The sequence below is a fragment of the Haliaeetus albicilla genome, chromosome 7, assembly GCF_947461875.1.
Source record: "Haliaeetus albicilla chromosome 7, bHalAlb1.1, whole genome shotgun sequence".
Classification (NCBI taxonomy): Eukaryota; Metazoa; Chordata; class Aves; order Accipitriformes; family Accipitridae; genus Haliaeetus; species Haliaeetus albicilla.
The window spans coordinates 19,032,397-19,057,034 of NC_091489.1; the positions used below are offsets into that span (position 1 = coordinate 19,032,397).

General features: G+C 37.8%; 1 protein-coding gene across 3 annotated transcripts in view; it reads right to left on the reverse strand.

The window, feature by feature from the left end:
* ADGRG6 (adhesion G protein-coupled receptor G6) overlaps positions 1–24,638 on the reverse strand; it is a 116,608-nt gene that overhangs the window by 86,923 nt on the left and 5,047 nt on the right. For all 3 annotated transcript variants that reach the window (XM_069787165.1, XM_069787163.1, XM_069787162.1), the window contains exon 2: positions 23,132–23,232. In XM_069787165.1, the coding sequence (XP_069643266.1) occupies positions 23,132–23,232 (101 nt within the window). The remainder of the gene's footprint in view (positions 1–23,131; positions 23,233–24,638) is intronic.

Below are 24,638 nucleotides of genomic sequence, written 5' to 3' on the forward strand. Positions count from 1 at the left end.
CACAATTACTCTGATTCCACAAATACTCAAAATCTTAAAGTTCATGATGCTGTAACTTTTGAGCTAGCATTTGAACAAGCAATGGTGCAAGCCCAAAGATGTAAACGTACTGGCACGGAGAGTGCACGCATACTTCTCAAAAAGAGGGAGGGGATTTTGCCTCCTGAATGTAGATTTACTTTGCAGTAACAATCAATAACGAGAGTTAGAAGCAACCAGTTAAAAGTCAGTATGTTTTTACCCATGAGTACAGGTTTGTGATTATGCAGAGTTAACTGCCAAGTCTGGAGGGAGAAGTTGAGAGAAATATCTTGGTGTTATGGCACAGAATGATTAACAGAAAAGGAATTTTCTATGTGTGACAATTAATAAAAAAGTAGCAAAATATAAAGCATATGCCAATTGCTATGGCACATACCATCATGTTACCAGTATAACCCTTCACAATGTACTAAGTAGAGCAGCAAGGTATTTAAACTTACCTCATTCAATAAGTGGAATAAAGCAGTGTTCTTGGGGTTCTCTTTTTTTTCACCTAACTTCTTCACATATGCTGTATAAACTATTAAACTGCAAACTGTAAACTTGGGTTCATAAGTGAACCCATCAATGACTTTTACCTCAGCTCTTTTAGGACTTATCTCAGTGAACATTTCCCTGCATTGAAAATTCACTTCAGGGGTTAATGAAGCATATCAGTAAAGTGTACAAAAGCAGTCTGAGGAGACTGGTGGGGAATAGCGTCCATCTCCCAGATCCGCATCCTATCATCCTGTCAAGTACAAAGTTAGGGTGAAGTATATTCACTGTTGTCCACCCAGATGTTCTAGATATTTTAATCTAAAGTCCAGAGAAACACTTAAAAGCAAGAATTCAGGGTAAAAAATTTCAAGTTTTGAAGAAGTTATGTTTAAATATGTTAAATAAATAACATATATAAAATATATCTAATTCTCTTTTTTTTTTTTTTTGAGATTCTATGCTTACCAGAAGCTTTTCTCCTTTCACGGTCCTTGGCCAGATCATCTAGATTTAGGCTACATCCAAAACTCTTTTAACTCAAAGAAATGTTCTCACTGTTTGCAGTGCAATTTGGATCAAATTCTATAGACTCAAACATGAAAAACCATAGTTGAAAATAAGGTAACCTCAGAGGGTGATCTGACTGCTGGTCACATACAGTTTCCGAAACAGAAAGAAATGACCTACTTTACTATCTTAACATACAAAGTTCAATACCTATCTGAACACAGAAAGTAATAAAAACTGTAAGATAATGAAGCAGATCACAGAAGATTTCTGGAGGGAAAGAAAAACACAAATCCAAGGCCTAATCTGGGCAATATGTTACCTTCATAGAGGTAGTGTCAGAAAAGGCAAGAAGTGGCCTAAAAACATAGAACTAACTGTTGTTTGGTGAGTCCTAGCTGTAACACAGAGTCACGATGGGAGAGCTACAGACATGGAAAATAAGGTAAGGCACACCATGACACCGCTTTGCTTGTTAAATGATTGTATCATTGTACTTACACAAGGGTGGAACAGTAAAAGGCAGACAAATCCTGGTGAAAAAATGATAAGGGCTATATATGACTCTCCCTTTCTCTTAACAGTATCTCCTTCTGAATATGACTGTCGTGGTTTAACCCCAGCCAGCAACTAAGCACCACGCAGCTGCTCACTCACTCCCCCCCCATCCAGTGGGATGGGGGAGAAAATCGGGAAAAGAAGTGAAACTCATGGGTTGAGATAAGAACGGTTTAATAGAACAGAAAAGAAGAAACTAATAATGATAATGATAACACTAATAAAATGACAACAGTAGTAATAAAAGGATTGAAATGTACAAACGATGCGCAGGGCAATTGCTCACCACCCGCTGACCGACACCCAGCCAGTCCCCGAGCGGCGAATCCCTGCCCCCCCACTTCCCAGTTCCTAAACTAGATGGGACGTCCCATGGTATGGAATACACTGTTGGCCAGTTTGGGTCAGGTGCCCTGGCTGGGCATGAGAAGCTGAAAAATCCTTGACTCTAGTCTAAACACTACTGAGCAACAACTGAAAACATCAGTGTTATCAACATTCTTCACATACTGAACTCAAAACATAGCACTGTACCAGCTACTAGGAAGACAGCTAACTACATCCCAGCTGAAACCAGGACAATGACATACTGTATCGCAAGAGCAAGGATATTCCAAAACATCCATGAGGCCACCCCACAGGTAGGAATTAGGAAGAGGCATATTAAGGCTACAATGTATAGATTGGAACCAGCTGTACAGACCTGCTAAAACACAGCTCAGCATATTTAACAAGTTGGTAAGTGTTCCTTGCCATTCCATGGTAAGATTTTTTTAGTAGGCATATTTCACTCATGCAAGCAAGAGAAGAATGAGTCATGAAAGATTTCATAACAGCTCTGCAGAAATTAGTCCAACACCGTAGCTGTGGGAGAACTAAGCTGGACAGGCTGTCAGAGCACTGAGGAACAAGGAGAAAGAGTCCAAAACCATCATTAAGAAGCACAGAGTAAAGAGGATAGAGTCTGTGTAAACAGGAAATAAAGGAAGTCTTGCATTTCACCCTGACCACAGTGTCTAATTGCCATGGATAAGAAAAATTAAACAATTCCTTTCACACTACCTATGTACATAACCGAGTAGTCATTGTATTCTGCATGCTGTCATGTCAACCTAAATCCACCTTGCTACAGTCCTATGACAGCATTGTTTCTTCAACACAAGTCAGCAACTAAGCCTAGAACTATGGTAGGCTCCCGTGGCAGGAATGGCAGAATTTTTAGGCAGATCATCTGAGTTTAATTTTGATTTATGACAGATCCCCTTTGTTAAGAGTAGGTCTTTGGTCAAGAGTCGAGAAACTTTTAATACCTGCAGGTATTAAGTCCAATATGAGCCTAATACCTGGTCAGTTGACCCAGACATGTTGATTTGGTGTAGCCAAGAATAGCTGGAAGATGTAAAATATGATAGCTGCTAATTGGACCTCCTGACAACAAGTAGCATAGGAATAACTCGACAGGAAATTTTATTTCCAAAAAAAAAGGAAAAATTAAGAAACCTCCTTCAAAAAATATTCTGCAAAATAATGCCAAATAAGTCACTTTGAGCAAATCAAAACATTTCACTGTTATTGCCTTTAAAATTTTTAGGAAACCTTTTTTAAATATTGGAGTCAATTCAGAACAGTGAATTTTCAAAGCAGTATTTTTTCATCCATCATCAGAACTTTTCAGCTAGAATTTTTATCTTGTCACTTTTCTTCAAAATTGATATACTTTTCAGTTTCAACAAAAGCAATACCTTTGAAGAAAAAAGAAAAAGCAGTCTGATTTAATAACAACTGTATGCCTCATCCAAACAGCTCTCCAGGAATTCTGATACTTTCCTCTTTATAGTTTTCTTAAGTGTTACTGTGCAGTAAACTCTGTGGTGAGACAGAGTGCTGGAGATCCATCTGTAGTCTGAAAACCCTTCAGATGTGCTAGACAGCTGTCCTCTGACTTTCATGACTACAGGGATTTCTCCATCCAGGCCGGTCCCATCCCCTCCTGTGTTCAATCTCAAGACTACTCAGCCAGAACAGCCAAAACAGGCTCTGACAGTACACAGTACTAACAGCAATTACAACATTTTATAGCACGGGATAATTGAGTCATTATGATCAGGCTGCGACAACTACAAGAAGGAAAATGCTTACAATAGCTCAGATGACAACTGCTTGCATATTTTCTTTAGTCAAGTCTGGATCAGTTATGAAAATGGCAGAGCACTGCTTGACGGTCTGCCTAGGACACAGTTGGGTGAAATGCCTTCCTTCCAGTTGAGGAAGGCCTACAACGCTGAACAGACCCATTCAGCTACCCACTCGTATCTATACTATGTCATAGAAATAAAAGGTTGATGTAATCCCGATCTAAATGACAATGAAACTGTGACTACATCTTCCACTACTGAATCACATGCTGCCCTACGTGTAGTAATGGTTAGCAGTTAAATGTATTAATTACCCTAGTAATGGTGGCAGTCTAAACACATTTTTGGCTCATCTGGTAAATCTGCTCCAGCCTGAACTCTAAACTTAACTAAAATGTAGTGCCAGAAGCAACTTTAAGCAGTTTTTAGTTATGGAAATGGCAGGGGATTGTTTGTAAGTAATCAGGCAACTCTTAGATTCATCCAGGTACGACTTGCAAACTTTTGCCAGAAGTGTCTTCTTTTATTTATGACTAGACACACAATTGCACCTTTTATTTTCAAACTTCTTGGCTGTTCACAAGTGCTACCTCTGAGGCTGAACCTACTAACAAAACAACTGCAAAATATGAGACAAAAATATGAATACCGTAGCCTAAACCAGCTGATCATACCAACTTTTCAAATGGGACAAATCAACAAAAATAAACACCACCACACCTACATTCAAATCTTCTCAGTAGAGTAAGAATGATCTTGTTTTGCCTGTCTGTGGAGCAAGGGCTGTGATGAAGCCGCTCCAGCAAAGTATAAGGGACAGAGTGGGTTAAGTGATACAGGTGTGATGAAGAGTTGTCATGACAGGTCTGGAAAGCCAACCTTGCAGCACCTACTGCTTCTATCAGTACGAGGTGTTACTGCTGCTGCCTGCAGGGGTGGTCCCACCTCCTCCATCATGAACCACACATTCACATCTGTTCCTTAATGGCAGCGAGGCCACCTTGGGCCATATGTAGCAGGAGTACAGCTGCTCTGTGGCTCATAGCAGACTTCTGCTCAAAGCAACTTTCTGCTCTGAAGCTGGTCCTTCACCCAGGACTGTGTCTCCAAGACTAACCAAAGGCCTAGTTTCACTTCAAAAGCCAAAGCAGGAGTTATAATGGGAAGTCACCTTGTTCTGGTTGTAATCCATGACTCTCAGCACAGAGGCAACGTGAAAGATGTATTATTTCATGGCAAATGACAGTGACAATAAGAAAACAGTAGTTCCAGTGTAGAAATTTGTTAACCTCAGGGAGTCAAAGTGGTGGTAAAGATTGTAGAGGACGAAGATACTATGGAAAAAAGGTATATTAGAAATGTATTACAATAATCAGAAATACATGATTTTCCTCCTTTTTGGCACTTAAAGTGGTAAAATATAATGTAGAAAATACATTCTAAACAAGATACCAGGCAGGTATAAAAAGAGATACTTCTGACTTCTTGCCCATGAGACTACCCTTGCACATCAGTAACACAATTAATTTTAAAAGAATTCTAAGAAATTCTAGCTATGAATCATGCACACTATCTTTATACGTATCTTTTATATATTATTTTGTAAAGTGGAATGTATGAAAAGCTACTGTTCCAGTTGTAATGCTGATAGCCCGAAAGAATTTAAAAGCCTAATAGTTTAAATACATTAAATAATTTGGGTATTCTCATTCACACTAATTTGTCTTATACTTAAATCTGTTTTAAACCAATTTTGTTATTCCCCACAAATGCAAAAACTTCATTTACAAGTTACAAGCCTTCCTGTTCTAAGAAAACAGTTACTTTCCAGGAAGTAATAGTATGAGAAGTTTCTCGGCATTTGGGTTTACTAAAAAACGAAAACTAGCACAGCAGTGTTATCTTCCACTTAGAACTGACTTCTGCATGGTCTTTCAAACAGAAAGGTATAAAAACCTCTGATCTCTGCACTAGCTGCTTTCTGAACTGCCCATCAATAAGAAATAATCTATTCTGTTTATGTGACCATATCTGAGTCGATATGAAGATATGCAGATGTGCTCCATCCTTCTAGGGAGAAGTAGGACTGTTAGTCCCATGACTACCAGATCTGCACTGTGCAGAGTTAACAGGTTTGTCTCTAACTTTGTGAGATAGAATGTATAGCATACATGATGAATTGCAGACTGTCTCAGTTGCTTCAGCATTTTAGTTTATTCCTGTCTCTTCTACATTTCAGAAGAAAGCAGAAATTCATGCTTTCATTTTCCAGTGATGGTTCTTTTCTCCCCTTCACAGTCTGAGGGGAGCAGGATACACCCTCAATGTCATAGAAAAACAGACATTTGATTCCGTCCTCAAGATGGTCAAACTGTGGTCTAGATATTTGCTACAACTGAAAATGTTTTCTGCTAATGGTCACCGCTGTGAGCTGCAAGAGTGGCTCTAGGACAAAATTATAATGAGGAACTAGCACTCGAGTAAGCTGCTCAAACCTTTCATTACATTTTAATAAAGTACTAGAAGTACCACTCAGTCCTTTCCATTGCTTGTCAACATGATCAAACACATCCTATTATTTCTGAGCCCATTTCTGCAAAATGCAGTCTTAGTCTAGAGCACTGGAACAGCAGTGTAATTACAAGTCATACACCCTGAAGATTTGCTAAGAATGTTAACACCTGTAAAGGTTGCCTGTAACTGGCAGTCAGGTAAAACTGGTTTACTCCAATTTTATTTTTCTCACTGAGCAGACCAGTGCCTTGGCTACCACAAGGGATCTGTGGTATAAGAAATGCTAGAATTAGTGGACACCTGGATAAATAAAATCTATTTGGGAGAGTCAACATGACTTCTGTAAAGTGATGTTTTGTCTTACAAACCTCTTGAAGTTCTCTCCAGGGTTCAGTTGTGCTATGTGGCTAAATGTGACCCAGTTGACATAGTTCACTTGGATATCCAAAAAGTTTCTGGCGAAGACTTTCACCAAAGGCTTTAAAGGAAACTAAGCAGCCATTACATAATAAGGAAGGTTCTGGCATGGATAAACAACTGGTTAAGAGGTAGGGCATAGGAGCAATTCTGAAGCTGTAAAAAGGCAAGAAAGTCACCAGCAGAGTTCCACAGGGTTCTTTGCTGGGATACACATTACTTAACATATCCAGAAAGTATCTGGAAAAACAGTAGAAGAGTACAGACAAAGTTTGCTGACAATAGAAATCTACTCCAGATAGTAGACACTTTGAAGGCAAACTGTAAAGAACTGAAAAATGAGTCTCTCAGAGTGACTGGTAATAAAATGACAAGTAAAATTCAACGTAGGTAAGTGTGACAGTGCCCTGAGTGCACTAAAAGCCCTTAACTGGCTTTCCGTTCTTGATGGACATACACTGTAGGTGCATCTGTCTCTGGCTGCTCCTGACCCGACTCCCTGGATAGACCCTGGACCTGGTTCATTGCTTCACCCAATCTGCTAACCCAGCTCAGACATGGTGGGACTGTGCCCAGTCAGTGAGGGCCCTGTCTGCTCTGGGATCGCCCGGGCTCCCAGATCCTCCTCCATCATGGGCCACCCAGCTCCTGCTGCTGAAAGCCCAGGGCATGTGTGGGTGTCCTAGCCTGGGCTTAAACGAAGCCCTTGAGCCACAGACAGAGGAGGCCTGGGTGGGGATCCTGGGTGGGGATGGTCAGGGCAAGCAAGGGAGTAGTCAAGTACTCTTCAAGCTGGGAAAGAGATGGTGTAATGGAGATCTGACAAAAGGTCTGTGGGTGACAGGGAAAAGGGAGAAAGGGGGTATCTGCTCACTGTCTTCACTTGGTGGGCCCTTGTTATAGAAGCCAGGTTCAAAGAAAGGAGAACAAGGTGGTTCTTCATGCAGCAAGAAGTGGACATGTGGCATTCCCTGCCTGAGGAGAAGTGTGGATGTGCGAGCTCAAAGGGAGACTGGGCAACTAATTGGCAGAAATGTATTGCAGACTAATAAACAGGCAAGCCACACCAGCCCCGGTGAGATTTTCATTCCCAAAATGGAAACAGTTGAAGACTGGGAGAGTTTTGAGGGGAAGCATGATGTACTTAAGCCTTGTTTTAACTCTTCTATTCCAGGTACCTGCCTGTGAACACTGGGCTGCTTGGACCCCTGGCTTAAACCAGTAACAGACCTACTTCTGTTCCAAGGGCAGATAGGCATCAGGATCTTGTCCATGGTTACAGGAAAATTAAATTATTTGATGACTTGTGATCTGAAAACTGCCATAGTTATTAAACGTTTCTTAATTTCTGGAAGACTCATTTGTCCTACCACTAGCTACATGGCTGGAGGGTAAGAAAAACAACCATAGCTCTAAAGGAAATCCTTTTTCCAATCTGATGTTTTAAGGATTACAGTCCTTGTTCTTTTTGAGGATGTTGGCACCAAAGGCGTTAAGGAAGGGGGACGCTTGGCACTGCATGCCAGTTGCAGTCTTTCATCTAGCAGAAGATCTTCACATCAAAGGTATCCTACCCTTGACTAAATGTATTTATTGATTTACTTATTTTATTTATTGCTGATGAAGTTGGCATCTTTCCACAAAGCTCTTGGCACCCTGCCATTCCTTCAGTTACACAGAAAGATTTTATGTGTTTCAGAGAACCCCACTTCCTAGCAAAATGCCGCCTTCATTCAAACCTCAGTCCATACAGGATCTACTCATCCAGACTCCAACATTCCCCCACTGCTCCTCCAAAAAATAACACTGCAGAAGTAGAAGCCTTAACATCTCTAGATAGGTATTTTCTTGTCTCTCTTTTGCCAAGTGTAACATTGAATCCTCTGTTCCAAATGCAAAGTGTTTTTTTTTTTTTTTTTCCAACAGGATGACACAAATCAATCACCAATAAAGTAAGAATTACAGTGCCTTAAAAAAAACCCCACCCACTCCCCCCACCAAAACAAAACCCCCATGCACAGTATTGCCCTGGAAAGAACATTAGAGAAGACGGAAAAAGAATATATTTCAAATGTGTAACCAGAAATCCCCTTGAAGTTACAGATGGAATAAAAAAATTGAAAGGGGGGTGTGTGTGCAGGGAGAATCTACAAGTGGTAGCAGCATGTAGGAAGTACTACAACAGAATACCTCTCTTTTCCTTTTTTCTTTCTCATTATGACATACTATGTTTTGGTGTTACATAGGTCGTACAGAACCAGGTTGCTATTGTTCTAACTGCTGGGTCATTCAAAGGCCGCAATAAATAATTAAATTAAAAGGGAAGTTCTTCTACTCCTAAGCAAATTGCTTCATAGTGAAGTGGCTTGATTACTCCAATCACTGTCAATCTCAGCCTCCTTAAACTGTCTCAGAAATATGGTGGAGAACATCCTGATTAAGTGAGAAAGAATGAAACAAGAAAAATTAGCAAATAACATTTTGTTAACAAGACTTTCTGCTCTGCATATGGGTTAAATAAAAATTCTGAGTAAGCATCTCTAACAGTAATTATATTTTTATCTGCATATACACACACATACCAACATTATAAACCCCTCCCAGAAACATGCAGACACCATTAGAATTGCACAATCAAGGACTATTCAAGTTAGGAAATGCCAGAGTTAACCTTTCTTTGGCCTTTGTGCATAAATAATTGAAAAAAAATGTTCAATTACATAATCACACACTACCGTTTTTGCAGGACCTCACTCAGTGCACAGGAAGGACAAATCCCATGAAATAAGCAACTTTTCAGTATCCTGCTTTACCTCTGTTCTTCGATGTGTGACCCTCAGCCTTGCAGCAATTCCAGTCCTCTCCTGAGACAGAATCACTAATTTCCTCGTGAGCTCTTCTATGGTGTTCTTTAGTATAACATCTGAATGTTTCTCCAACAGTTATTAATTAAAAACTTACTATATGACTGTGAGGGAACAAGTGTTCTTAAATTCATTTTATAGAAGAGTAGTTGGTGAATATCAAGATGGAAAGAATCCTCTGATGTTAGGTGTCTAAATTTCAGACACACAAGACCTAACTTATTCATGATTTGCAGCTTTATATAGAGGTTAATATAGTCAAACACGGTTCCTATTAACTTCAACTGCAATTATAGATGCAAATCACTCTATAGCTTTAAATTAGGCACAGAAAATGAGACACATTAAAGACAGCCATGAAATTCATTTGCTCAGCCACCCCTAACAGAGAAGAGTCAGAGACAGCATTCAGTTTTCTAGCACAGCCTTCAACCACCCTAGCCATGAGATCTTCTTGCAAACCAATGCCTTGTTTAGTGTACATACTCTACCTTTGGCCACATACTCAGCAAAGGCCTTAAAAACCATGTTTGCTTTCAGCCTCATAGCACATCTGCTCTGTACAAATCTGGATGCCAGTGACAAAAAGGAGGTGACTGTAATTAAAACCTGCATCATCATGGTGGATGTGAAAATGGAAAATTCCATAGCCAACCTGAATTCTTCAATTCTGTTATTTCTAAATTATTGAATTGCCAGCTTTCCAACCTTAGTATTTTCTTTGTAAGATTTTCTTCCTAAAGCTTTATTCTGTTATTTAAAATAAGTCAAACTTTGAAAACCACCATTGTGTGACAATCAAAGGAAACCTACCCCACTGGTTTATGCCTTTATTTCCACCACACAGGTCTCTGACATTTCAACCAAAGTAGCAAGGGCTGATTCTAGATTATCATTCTCTATTCCAGTTCACTAGCTGAATCCAAATCTTTTCCTCACCTCCACATGAGACAGGCAATTACTAGAAAGTAAAAAAATGCAAATGTTTTACTCTGTCAGAATCAGTATGAATGAAGGGTTGTGTTACTTTAAAGCAGTAACAGACAAGTAAGAGACATTTAATAGAATGTGACATTTCAGAAATAAACGTACTGTGGTTTTTTACAGGGAAGTGGCAACATCCGTATGTAATTGGGAGCCTGGATATTCACTCCAACCTCTCATATTGCTGCTGATAAAAAGGTGCTCACAATGAAAAACATTATTTATTCAAGTCTCATACATATGTATTTTTCCATGACCAAAGCAGCCCATACTCAAGAACATAATTTACTTAAAGTGTGGACAAAGGCTCCGTGCTATTGGGCCGGACTTATAAATCTCTCAGTGCTCACAGACAGTACTAGAGATCCACCTGCACAATCCAAATATACACATTAACAGGTTTCCGTATGCATATTTGCCCTTAAACTGTTCTAAAAGTTTAGCTCAACATTTTCCTGTATTAAAGTTTAAGTTGCAACATAAGCATATGATGTTTTATAGACATTTTTGTCAATCATTTTTATCACATATAATTTATATTAATTGCATTTTTAAAGTAGTGCCAAAGAACAAGTCAAGTAACTTTATTTATGGCAATACACAAGCACAGGCTAATGTCCGATCCTACATCCAGACAATATATCCCCAGTGAGATATGATGATAACTAGTATTAGTTTACTTATGAAAGATCACGCTACATGGAGAAAAATAATAAAATACCACCATTATTACTATTTGACATTTATATTATAACTTTAAGGGGGCAACCCTCATGGATTTGCATTTTACTTTAAAAACATAGCAGATGAATTGTTAATCTTACTGAAAACTCTGTATGTGTAATGTACACCATAACCCCAAGCAAGGTCCGTATGGGAACATACTCACTAGATCAGTGTTTAGACTGGGCATATTGACCTTCAGTGTTTTTCATAATTGTTGACAAATCGGTAAGAATAGCCCAACAGTGGTATCTAATGGTGCAGATTATCTCCTTGCATTTCAGGTAACTCGTTCTTGAATTTATAGACTACCTTGGCCATACAAAGTTGACTTGCATAGCATTTGATTATCATGATATTTGTTACCAACAGTATTTGTATACATACTTCTAAGTTTACACTGCAAGACCGTAAGTTTTATGAGGAATGATGTAAAAGGACTAATGGGAACTGTTTATGAGAACTATTGTGAGGGCCAATATAAAAAAAGTGAACTACAAACATGAAGACAATTAAATTACAACAAACTATAAAGAACAAATTGCAAGTACCACAGAATAGCTTCTTGGAAAGAAAAAAAAAAAAAGTTTCCTTTAATTTTCACCAACTGCTATTAAGTAATTTATGTTTGCGAGTCACAATGTTCATGTTTTGATGACTAGATTCTAGTTTAAGACCTTTTTTTGTTTTTAAAATATGCAAGATTATTTGCCATTTTGCTGCCATTTTATTATTTCTTACAATGAACTCTGCGAAGGAGAGCTAATAGAAATCTAATGTGGAAATCCCATGAACTGCTAAAAGACCAGATTCTTTTTTTTTTTTTTTTTGTAGTTTGGCTTGATCCCTGCTAATAGAAGATGTTTCTTTAGATTTTCACATATTTCAAGTGAATAAACACAGTAGCTGATTAAGATAAGAACCATTGCAGCCGTCTTCTCACTGGAAACACACTCTACAGTACAACATGAGGAAAGCTCAAGAAATCTTTCATGCCACTATAATCAAAAGCAATCCATTTAAAGAAGAAAAAGAAAGCTTTCCTCTGTGTGTTAAGATTAAAAACCAGGCAGATTATGGATGGATGGGTAGGTAGAAACAAGAGTGGATGTCTGGATTCTTAACGATATTTTAACTGGCTGTGCCAGTTACTGAACAATCCCCAGGTGGATGCAGAAAACCTAGCTGAAAAGAGGGTGAGACAGCAAAAATGCTGTCTTCTCAGCTCAGTTTTTGGGAGTCCTGAGAATGCTCGTTTCCCACTGAATCTCTGGGAATCTGAGGTGCTCTGAACTCCTGCAAATGGTACTGTCCCCTGCATAAAGCATGAACAGTGCTGGAAGAAAATGTCTTTCAGTATCAGTCCTTCCAGGAGAGTTTTGCATTTGCGTTTTTTGCTGGAGCTCAAGTCAATTCTTAAGTACCAAGTCAGGATTCACATGACATGGGGATCACACAGTCAAAAAGCAGAGTACAAAACCCTCTTCCATTTCAAGCAGTAATGCGTGAGATCACAGTAGTCTGCAGACAAAACCCACAAGTTACAACATATAATTGCTGCCAAGTGTACACAGCAACTCTTCTTTCATTCTTTAAGCCTTTTTCCTTTCTGAGTACTGAACAGCAGTGCTGCAGCACCATGTAAGTTAAATCTTTTAAAGGCATGGGGCAGAACTTTGGCTTCCTCTGACATAACAGCATTGTTTGGCCAAGACACCAACTTTCAAATAGTTTCTAATTTGACATTTGGGGAGGGATTTTCCAAAGTGCTCAGCAATGAGGTATCTCGGCTCTTATCCAAGGGGGCAGTAAAACTTGCCCTGACTTTGGTGGGACCAAATGAAATCAATGTTATGCAATCCAGTTAAAATGGAGGAACCACTGGACTGTATATAGCTGAACATTTATTGAAGAGTGTCCTTATATCTTATTCCAAAAGCTGAGCAAAACTCTTTCAAGGTTAAAGCAGACCTGTCTCAATTTCACCATTCCTAAGGATAAAAAAAGCAAATGGCATGCTTGCTATGAATTTATTTTATTATTTTTTCAATCAGTTTATTAGTAAGTTATTTTTTATAACTTTCTTGAAAACAAAGGGTTTATTTAAGAAGATAAATTCTTCTTAGAAATAAGAAAATACGGTGAAATTTAAAAATTAACATTGTAACTTTCTCCTTCAAATTCAGAATATTTATTACATCAGAAAACTGATTAAGATGATAAAGCAAGATAAATGTTTTGAAAACAATACCTTTAAAAACTGGAATCTTCTCAGCTACATTTCTGGTATCTGATACATTCCATTGTGATGATGTGCTATTCAGAAAAGATTTATGCAGCCAAGCACAAGAAAATAGGCATTTTTTTCCCTAAGATCTTGAGTTCAGCTATTGATTATATAATTAAATTGCCAGTCGCTCAATTCGGATATGCTATAAACAATATAGAACAACTTCAGGTATTTTTTCTTGAGTGTAGTGGTCAAAGGAGTCAGAAACTACAGGAGTTGCCTGAAAGAGAGTACTTGTATCGCGTACATCAACACTGCTGACAACAGGGGGAAGAAAACCACTCAAAATTAAAGACAACTGACTAAGCCAGACATGTATTATTTGCAGGTAACTTCTAAGTTACTAGTGTTTGGCAAGGGATTTAGAAACCACTCATTTAGTATTACCCACATGTGCAAAATATGCACAGATTTTATTAGAGGGAGGGAGTGTATATAGAGACATGTTTGCCTCTTTAATTGTCAGTACTATCTTCCAATTGCCATGTGCCACCAGAGAGAGAAATTTATTATTATACCAATGCTACTTCTACGATTTTGACTTCCACTGAGACCCTTCTGGGAACATGGAAGGCTTAAATGCAATTCATTTGTAATGCAGTGAAACAATCGCTTGACAGAAGAGTAATTCCCCATATGCAGAGACAGAGGGAAGGCCCGACTGGTAGTATTGTTGCTATACAATGTCTTTGCCAGTTCCAGTGGCAAGATTTTAGCAGAAGCATACCCTATCAAAATAAGATCAAAATACCAGACATCACAGAAGCAATATATTGCCAAAATCTAACAGGTCAAAGCAAAAATCCTACATTTTATAAACTGGTTACACATAAAGTGTAACCAGAGCAGCTGATGCACACAGCACATGTGATGTACCAGGCTTCCACATGGAAGGGAGGGGGCTCATTGTTTTTATAGTTACACTTCCTTTAAATATTTCTATCAAACAATATTTTGTTTTTTAAACACCCCACAACTTCTAACTCATTGTATGAATAATGCCTTTGTTCAATACCAGCATTTCACCCTTTTATTTTTGTATGTATATTACAGATATGATTTCTTGAAATATAACAATTCTCTAAAGCAAAGTTAAAATCCAAGACAAGTTGAACACAATTTGGGCAATTTGTTATTCAAAATATTGCATAGATGGACACCCATACCCAGTATGAAATCTCCTAGTTATTTTAGATTTCAGTACAAAAGACACAATATTGGTGTTCCTTTGTGTATGTTTAATGACTCAGCAGGCAAGGTGCTTTCAGCATCCCCTGTATAGTTCCAGTATCTGTAAAGTTCAGTATGATACATGAATACATAATTTGGAATTGGAAAATATTTAGACACAGAATTAGAAGAAAAAAAACCAGTAAAAGATTTAAAATTTAAACCCACTTACAGGCCTTTCCTGTAAATTCAAGACAATAAGGAAAAAAACACCTAACACAAAACCACACTTCCCCTTACTCCCCATGCCACAAAACAAAAGTCACTGAGGACTGGGACTTGTACAAATGCCTCTGTGATAACTTCAACCATGAGGTCTTTTTCTCCACCTAAAAAGCAATTCTGGAAAAAAAAAAAAATTTACTTCAGCTTCATAGTATGGATTTGTCACTGCACAGCTCTTAAAGAGAAGAGCTATGAGAAGCCCAAGCATGCATCTGAACAAACCAAACTCTGTTCGAGAGTAGGGAGTTGCAGTTTTCTGTCTGACACTCATTAAGAAGCATATTCATAAGGGAAAAAGCTGCAACTGGAAAAACTCTGATCGCATTGTATTCTTTCAAAAATTAGGTTAGCTGTGTGACGATCTTTTCATGGATCTACCCTGTGTTCTGCAAGAGCTAACTCCTGCAGATATTTATCCCTGATAAAAGCAGCTGTTTTACAACGTACTGGAAGACAGTTGAACTACTTTGGGGATATCCAGAAAAAAAGTGGTTTCAAGAATGGGAACAAACTTTCTGTCACTCTTTAAAAGAGCAAAATATTTTCCAACACACACTTTTTCATTCTACAAGAACTTTTAAAAAAATATGTTCTTTGAAAATAAGCCATGCTGACACTTCTATAGTATATTAAGAATCTTACATCTTAATTGATATAGCTGTAGTTTTGGAGTATTAAACAGTCTGAGCTACAACTGTGGTGGCCTCTCTTGTCAAAAGTGATTATTTGCTACAGTGGAAATTAGACAAACCAGTAAATAACAGAAAAGATGTTCAGAAATTACTGAAGGGAAAATTCACAGAATGGGAACTGGTGAGCATGTTTGGGTGCTGAAATCTTGAGGACAATTAGCAAAATTGTTTCCAACTAAGAAACTGAAAACAGTCAAAATACTGCTCAAGCTGCTGCTATCCCACACAACAGGGTAAAAATGACAACATGAAAGATGAGAAAAAAGGAGCACAAGTTCATAGTGGTACCAAAAAATTATGACTGGAGTTGGGTCTAGAGTAGAAAGTGGCTTGATTCTTCAAGAGAAGGCAAATAAAATTAATTAGTGTGAATGATACCTGGAGGCCAGACTACATAAGCAGAACTCTAACTATGAATTATGCACTTAATTCTCCTGTAGTGCAGCAAGAGTTAGAGCTTAGTCTGTCATTTACAGGAACTGAGCAGACCAGTGAGCATGGAATTCAGACAAAACAAGAGGTATTTCTGGAAGCCCTGCCTTCCATTGATATGAGTGCCTATATAATCACATTTAGGGCAGGAAAAGTAGTTTTGGTTCACTGTATCACAGTAAGGGATGTACTTCTCTGATGTAAATTATCATTATTACACTAATATTTTAGTTAACTCTGTAGAAAATGTTTACAGTCTATACTTGAAATACTTTCTTTTCCTCTCTCATGGGAGAGAGATTTTTCTCTTCCATGATGAGAGGAAGAAATTCTGAAACAGTACAGGTGAATTATTTAATCAGAGGTATTTCTATACACAATCTTAACAAGGAATGTAATTTTCCGGGTGGGTGGTCTTATTTCTTAGTACCTTACTAAACTGTAGCTTAAATTCCTTCACTTCTTTTTTTTCAAATTCTTGTAAAATGAAAGTCATGTATGTTTTTCTTCATTTTAGAATTGTCTATACATAATACATGAGGTACATATATCTGTCTCAGACATCTCTGTAGTTTTAATAAAAATGCAAATTTTAACATTTTAATTATCAGACAGTGATAACTGAGGCCTTGATCTAGTGAACATTACATGTTACACCTTATGCAAATCACTTAAGCAATCCATTAAGTAAGCAAATCCAATATTCTAGCAAAACAATCATGGACATAACAATATGAATCCAAAATCTGCAAGATCAGCCCTTCTTATTAATTGACAAGTGCTGACTTTACAGTGGTAATCACTCACTTCTAAAAGGTCCACAGGTATATGAAATCAACCATTTTAATTACTCAGTATTAATTGTAATACATATTAAAACACGTCACATAATTGCTAGACTTGTATGTAAGGAACTTTTATCTGGTAAACTGTTCTCTTCCTAGTTAAGACCTTCACTTCATGATGCAACATTTCTCATATTAATAGTCCACAAGAGAAGAAAAGTGACATTCACAAAGACTTAAAAGTCTTTTAATGAGACAGAAACTCATTTTGTTCTAAAATATTCACTCACTTTATTGAGAGCGACTGACAAACACCATAAAGAATGAATTTCTTTTCATAATAACCTCTACCAGAGGCAGCCTTTTGTAAAGCACAGTCCAGTTGGCCAAAGTCATTTGGGAGCCATTGTTGCATATACCACTGTGCTAGATACTTGTATTGTCTGTTTTCATAGACAACATTGACAAAGTGACAAATTGTCATTTGGCTATGTTTTTAATTTTTAACAGTAAAGAGAAAAAATGAGGCAAAAGTTAATTATAAATGGATTCTAAAATCTACAGTTCATAAAGAAAGGACCTTCAGTGAAAGGTATATTCTTTCTTTAAAGGTATATTCTTAGAAAAAGGTACATTATTTAGTCTATCTTCTAATAAAGGAGTGCAGAGACCCTGTAAGATGAGGTCCTAGTGAGATCTGAATTCCTGTGATGTTTCATGATATTCCATTTGGGTTTGGCTACAGGTGCATATCAGAGGAAGGGGAAAAAAAAATTGCTGTGCTTTTAAGGCAATATTGTTATGGTTAATGCAATGAGGTCCAAACACCTTAGGGAAAAGAATTATCTGCACCATCAAAAAACTATAGCTAAAAGTAAACAGAGGTAATAAGAGGCAACTTCCTGTGAAATTCATTCCAACAGTGATTTACTTTTACATTAACAAACTGTCAACTAAGGGAAAGACAAGAAAGCCAACTGGTAACTTTTTCTCTGCAAGATTTATATGAACAGAAATTCTAAACACGTGCCTCAAGGCAGCAGAAATTTAGATATTAAACAGAACATACAGGATTGCTTTTGATCTGTTTTGCTTAAGCTACATTAAAATATAAAAGATGACTGACAGAGAAAGGGGAAAGAATAAAAATACTTTGGAGCTATTCATTAAATATCCAGCTTCCTTCTGACTAATCTCTCAGTTATACGTGATGTACGTATGCCTATGTAAGGAAAGACACTGCCAGACTGAATACTTTTTTCAAACTTTTTAGGTTTTCTGAGTTTTTCCATAACATTCAGAAATGTGAATTTCCATGTCTGAGTCAGAGACAGCACTCTCAGTCACATTTACCCTTCTCAGCACTATATGCACGCCTGTTCCCACCCTGGGTATGCCATGGGAGAAGTTTCACAAAGCACCAGTAATAATGTTATAAAATCATCCCCCGTCTCCTCGCCATACGCAAGGATTGTGCTGACTGATGGGTTAACGTCTTGGCACTTTGGTTCGTGCTGTGCACATGGTAAGAGAGAGGAAGATAAGGGAATGTGCTGACAACCATTTAATCATTTTCATGGCGATAGGATCTTTGGCCCTTGTCTAGGGTAGGCAATTTCAGATCTGTGGTGAAAAAACACACTTCCTGACCTGGGCCGTTCAAGATAAAACCCAATCCATTTCCACAGACAGCAATGTGACTAACCCTTGCTGCTAGCGTGGGTGGCGTTAGCAATACTTCCCACCATACTCCCTTCCCATCTCTTATTAGGCTCCTGAGCCCACAGGGTCACTCTGAAACTCTCCCATAAACAAGGGAGGACTTTAATCCCTCCTTTATCTACTCAGGCCCAATTAAGAAGCATGACTGACAGAGATGATCCTATATTGCAGACCACTATCAGCCATGTGGGTGAAGGACCTGCTTTCAGATTTATTCTTGTTTCTCACCTCTCTTGATGAATTAAAAACGGCACAAACTTTTGCTTTGAATCACCATTAAAAAAAAAAGAAATTAAAATTTCAGGGACTGTAATAGAATTGAAACTTACTCTTCAGTGAGCTCAGTGGGGATTGATTAAAGCCCTTTGAGGACATGGAAACTTGACTACAAACACCAATGCACTTTACTGATGGATGAACAAAAGGACAATTGCTCACTCTGGCATTAGCTACAGTCATAGTAATTCTGTAACAACAGCAGTATGGCACATAATGCAGCAATAGTGTAATAAGAATTGTAGATGCGCTCATGGCTTTATTAAAATAAATATTTTCCACATCCTGAATAAAATTAAATATGGTTGCATGGTAGTCAAAATTTAAAACAGCTATTGACTCTTATGTAATTATGTATCTGTTGATGACAGAAAAAGGTAAAAACTCTTACGAGGATGTTGCAATCTCCTCAAAATGTGCAAGTGTTCAAAACCCTGGTAGTACAGTACTGACAAGACACTTGAAAACTGGTTTGAAAAGTAAACATGCAAACTGGAATCTGCTTTTAAGGTCACCAAAAAATCTCCAGTTCTGCTCTTGGGTTACCATAGATAGCACAGTCAAAACCAAGAGACAGTACTATATTGAAACATTAGACATTTTGCTATGAGACCAGAAAGGCCAAAAAGTAAGGGGAGACTAAACTGAACACTTCTTGTGAGGTTACACACACCTGAAGCAACTGATTTTTACTTTCCATGCTGAACTGCTGCTTCCTTATGTCAGATAAAAATGAGGCCATTGCAACAGGATAAACGTCAACGCAATTTTGTAGACACAGCAAAAGCACTGTCATTCTGAGAAGTGCAATGTCCAGTAGATCTCCTAATTTCCCAGATTCTGAGCCAAAATAGATTCTATAGGGTGAATATTAAGGAAGCACTAGAGAAATTAGGGAATTCTGGAAATCATCTAATATATTTCTCAGAGCCAAGGAAAGCGGACTATATATTTAAGCCATTTCTGGCAGATATTACTATATATTCCCAAGGATCGAGATTCTCTAGTCTTCCTTGGCAATCTATTCCACTGCTATCTATACCTTTTGATGAGATGTCCTCCCCTCATTTATCTTGCTGTAATTTAAGCCAATTCTTTCTGCCCTTTCAACTGCCCAGAAAGATCAGTCTATCCCTTCCCACTGCAGCTATCTCTTTAAATAGTCTCAGTTCTTATGCAATCCCCCTTCTGCCTACTCTAGACCAAAAAATCTTAATTCCTTCTGTCTGCCCTCATTAGTTATGTTTTCCAGAACTCTGTTTACTTTTTGTTCTCTTTTGGGCTCTCTGAAACCAACAAAATGTACATACAAACAAAAAGTTAGGGATGTCTGAATCTCAGATAAAAGCAGATTTAACTAATTCTGTTTAAAACAGCACCATTTTAGTACCTCAGCTTCTATAAAGTCCTTTCACTGGAAGATAGGCAAGCTGTTTACAAGGGAGGCAAGACATACACTCATCATTATAAGCAGGGAAACTAAGGCACAGCTAAATGACTCACTCAAGGCCATCAGGGATGTCTACCCCAGACAGGAATGGAAATCTGTCAAGCTGTTTACTGAGCTGCTCAGTAACTTCACCCCATGTTACAACACATGACCTGAAGCCAGTATGCCAAAACAGTTACAGCTGCTGAGATTTTAACTAAAGTACACGTTATATTCTTATAATTAATTTCTATTTTTATAATTTCTTTCTGTCTTTCTGTTTTTAAGTGTCAGAGTCTATCCATTGATTCCTCTGAGGTATCAGACCTATATTTTGGGATTAGACCTACCATTGCTGCACCTTGCTGCTTGTCAGTACCTTACTGATCAATTTGTGGCTAAACATTCTTTTCACAGACCATACCACTCCTGTTCTAAATTTTCTACTGTGTAATCCTTCTCCCAAGTTTTGTTTCTGAAAACAGGCCAAGTCCTGTACTTTTTCTCAAGTTAAACTATAAAATTATTACTTTTGCATTTTTTTCCATGTCACAGCATGACTGATATTTTTACCCTTATGAATAGCCCTTTAAATAATACATAAAATCTGTACCTGAAGATCTTAATCCCTTGCTTGTATGTAACCTCCTCTAGGCAAAGCTTAATAAGCCCCAATAGCTTTCTAACCTTACAGCTCACTAGTGAAGCTGGATGAATGTCAGGTTTTATGATATTTCTACTGCAACTTCAGTAAAGCTTAAGCTGCTGGAGAGATTATGGATACTATATGAATCCACAGCCAAAGTGACCAATACCTTTTAAGAAGACAATATAAAAAATGCAGGAGCAGCAGTGTTTCCCACCTTGTCTGCCTTGCTCTATTAAAAAGAACAGGTGAAAAGACTCCATTTTGCAGCATAACCTATGCTTTTATATCAACATAAAAAGAATGATGAATCCCGAGGGTCTACAGGCAACTACTGCCAAATGACAGGTGGCTGTAAAGCTAAATGTCTCATTTTCATTTCAGTCGAATATTAACAGCAGACTATCTATGATCTCTTTCACTGTTGAACAGCAAACATTTGTCTATTGAGCCTGGGTGTTTCCAGTGTATCTTATTTATCTACTCGTCGTTCAGGCAGATAGGGAAATGTCTTTTGTTTATTGAAAGTTTTGAAGATTTCAAATCTCTTCCAGTCAAAGCAAGAAAGAAAAAGCCCCCAGAGGCACACACTTGAAACGTAAAAGACTCAGGTTCAGGTCTCTGCTCTGATTTCCATCAGAGACCTGGTTCTGAGTATCCTATATGCCAAATCAGTGCCTGAGAAAAGAGCACAGACAGTAACTATAATAGAGGATACGGAATTATCTAGAACACTTTCACTGCTTTTACCAATCCAATGGCACCAACCACTTGATTGCTGAAGTAGTTAACCAGGGGCATATATGATTTTGTAGAAGCTTGGCATAGGGCTTTTGACCCATCTACTTGTTCAGTGCCAGCACAGGCAGCAACGGTATGCTGGGATTAGCTGAATGCGCAGGTGAGCTTGTAGTTGGCTTTCTCTGTCCTCACGGCATACTGGCTAGGACCTTCTGGCTCATGGGACTTACTCTTGCTGTGTCACCTGTACTTTCAATAACTAAACTTTTATCAAGAGGAATTAGCAAAGACTAATGGTCTTAATGTTCTAGTCACCAGATAACAGCCCAGAGCAGCTGTAAATTAGAGCTGCATGGCCCAGGATCACATATGGCCCAGGAACACAGGGAGAAAAAGGCCATCAGCCAATAGAGCCATGGGTGAGAGTTGGTTCCTAAGGACATTTCTGGCTACACAATTTAATGGAAATGGAAAACACCTATTAAAGTGACATGAAGCTGGAAGGTGCTACTGCACAGCTACTGCATTGTTTTTTCTCTAAATAAAAAATACAGGTTTAAAAAAAACAACCTGCACTTTTTAGTTAGAGAAAAAAAAATAATCAAAGAAACTAGAAACTCTTTCTATATATAAACCATCCTTTTTCCAATGGCAAGTCTGTAACAGCAAAACTACCCATCTGATATGGAATTAGCTGAGCACTACAAGCTGCTCCAAAATTTTCATATGCTCCAGAATAAACTCCAGAGTTTTTTTTCCAGTAAAGCATCTGGAGCTCCTAAAATATTTTGCACTCTAGTGGTTAGGAAAAGACATTTAGTAAATGAAATCTCTCATTCATATGTTTAAAGAAAACAGAATGTGTTACATTACTCCATAGTCAAGTATCACTACAGACCAAGATGATGTTAAGTTTAAACTGATTGTTCTTTACAGTGTATGATTATCCTATGTACATATAGCTTGCTGAGGAATGTTTCTATTATTTGAATCATAAAAGTGTTTAAAAATAATAAGCACACTACAGTTATTTTACAGATTTGAACTAGAGTGAAGGGAATACATAATCTACAGGCACAAACAGTGTTGTGGAAAACGGGAGAACTACGTGATTAGTCGCAGTATTCCAACAACCAGAAGAAATTCAAGAGAGAGGTAAATACTAACAAGGTAAAAGCAAAGGAAGGGAAAAATGACAGAATTCAAAGAACAAAGAAAAAAATAACAGCAAAAGGATAAAAAAAACAACAAAAAGAAAATTCAGCAGTAGCAGAAAATATGACCCAACCTAGCAAATCAGAACTAATAATTACAACGCATCACTTTCACCAAAATGTTATACTGTATATAATTCAGTCATATGTAAGCATAATCCTTAGTCACCAAACCTTTGGCTCCTAGGCCTTTTATTTAAGCAAGAAGATAATTTGCTGACTTACCTGCTTGCTGCATGTATATAATATATGTGGTAAACAAGCAGAGGCAGTGCTGCAGCTTCCATTTCCAGTGATAGCACCACATTTCACTTACATGAGACATCCTGTGGAAAAAAAAGGAGCAGGAATTCAGGGAGCTTTACAAGCAGCCAAGAAAATGAGAAAATACTGTTCTTAGTCAAACTAGTAACTAGCAGTAAATAAAGTAGCACTTGAAATTTATGGATGGCCCTAGTGTTCCTTAAACAGAGACAGAAGTCTCTATGCTTACTAAAAATGGTCAGAAATGATGTTGTCTTGTTCTTAACAGACAACAAAGTGGAAGACTTGTCAGCGCTGGGCTTCTAAGCAGATAGGTGTGAGTGGTATTTCAGTGAAAGAAACAAGCAGCCCATATGGTGACAGTCTGAAAGAGTTAAGGTGTATGTTTTTTTTGGAGACTGCAAAGTTTTACTTTACCTATTTACATAATTTACAAATACATTTATGCTGTTTAAATGTATATATAAATACATATTTGTTACTAACTATATAAAGAAGGTAGGTGAGAATTTGCCTCAGCCCTTAACCAGCCTTTCCATATTTTTCAGTGCTAATATTTTGATAGCTACAGCATTTTCTGCTGGCAACTTTAATGAAAATCCTGAAACTTTCCTTGCCAAAACCTAGGGGCTCATCTGTGCTTCCAGTGAAGTCAGGGACATTTTTATTATTTAATAAAACAAATGCAATTACATAAAAATCTTTATCAGTTATAGCTTGAAGTTAAAGTTTCCTTTGCCTTGAAGTGTACAGGACATGTAATGGCTAAACCAGTATGTTTCCTCCATGGTGGGCAGAAGAGGAAGCAAGAAAGGCTCTTAATAAATTTGGTCAGACATTAAACCATGTATCCAAAATGAATGGTGCTCCATTACATTCCTGTCTCATTTTATTCAACAAGTTAGCAACAAGCAAAAGCAAGCAACAAGTAATGAAACACATGTATTCTTTTGACCAACTCCTTCCCCTGCTATTTGGTGATGATCACTGGCTTTTGTTCATTAAGATATTATCTACTTATACTGGGAGAAAATCTCTAACAGAATCCCCAAAATATTTCAAAAGTCTATTCCCAGAAACAGTATGTGAAGAACCACCACAAATGAATAGTCATGAAGAAACGACGATGAACACAAATGTCTTCCAGGTTAGTGCATATTAAATACAGGAAAAAGAAAGATAATTGGAATAGCCACCAGTATGATTTATCAGGATGAAAACGTGAAAGAGGTAAGTGAAAGAAAGTACAGAGTTCATACTCAGTGGCAAGAAAAATTAATTTTCTTAAACTTGGGAAAATAGTCTTCCTTCTGCTCCACAGACATTGTTGTGAAACTGCCAGTGAAACCTGAGGGCAAATGTAAATTTTTTCCCAGTATCAGCTTCCATTTCTTCCCAAAGTGGAGTTCTGTAATCTAGACAAGCCAAACTTAATGCAGCAAGATAAACCATTGTAAAGGAACAACTA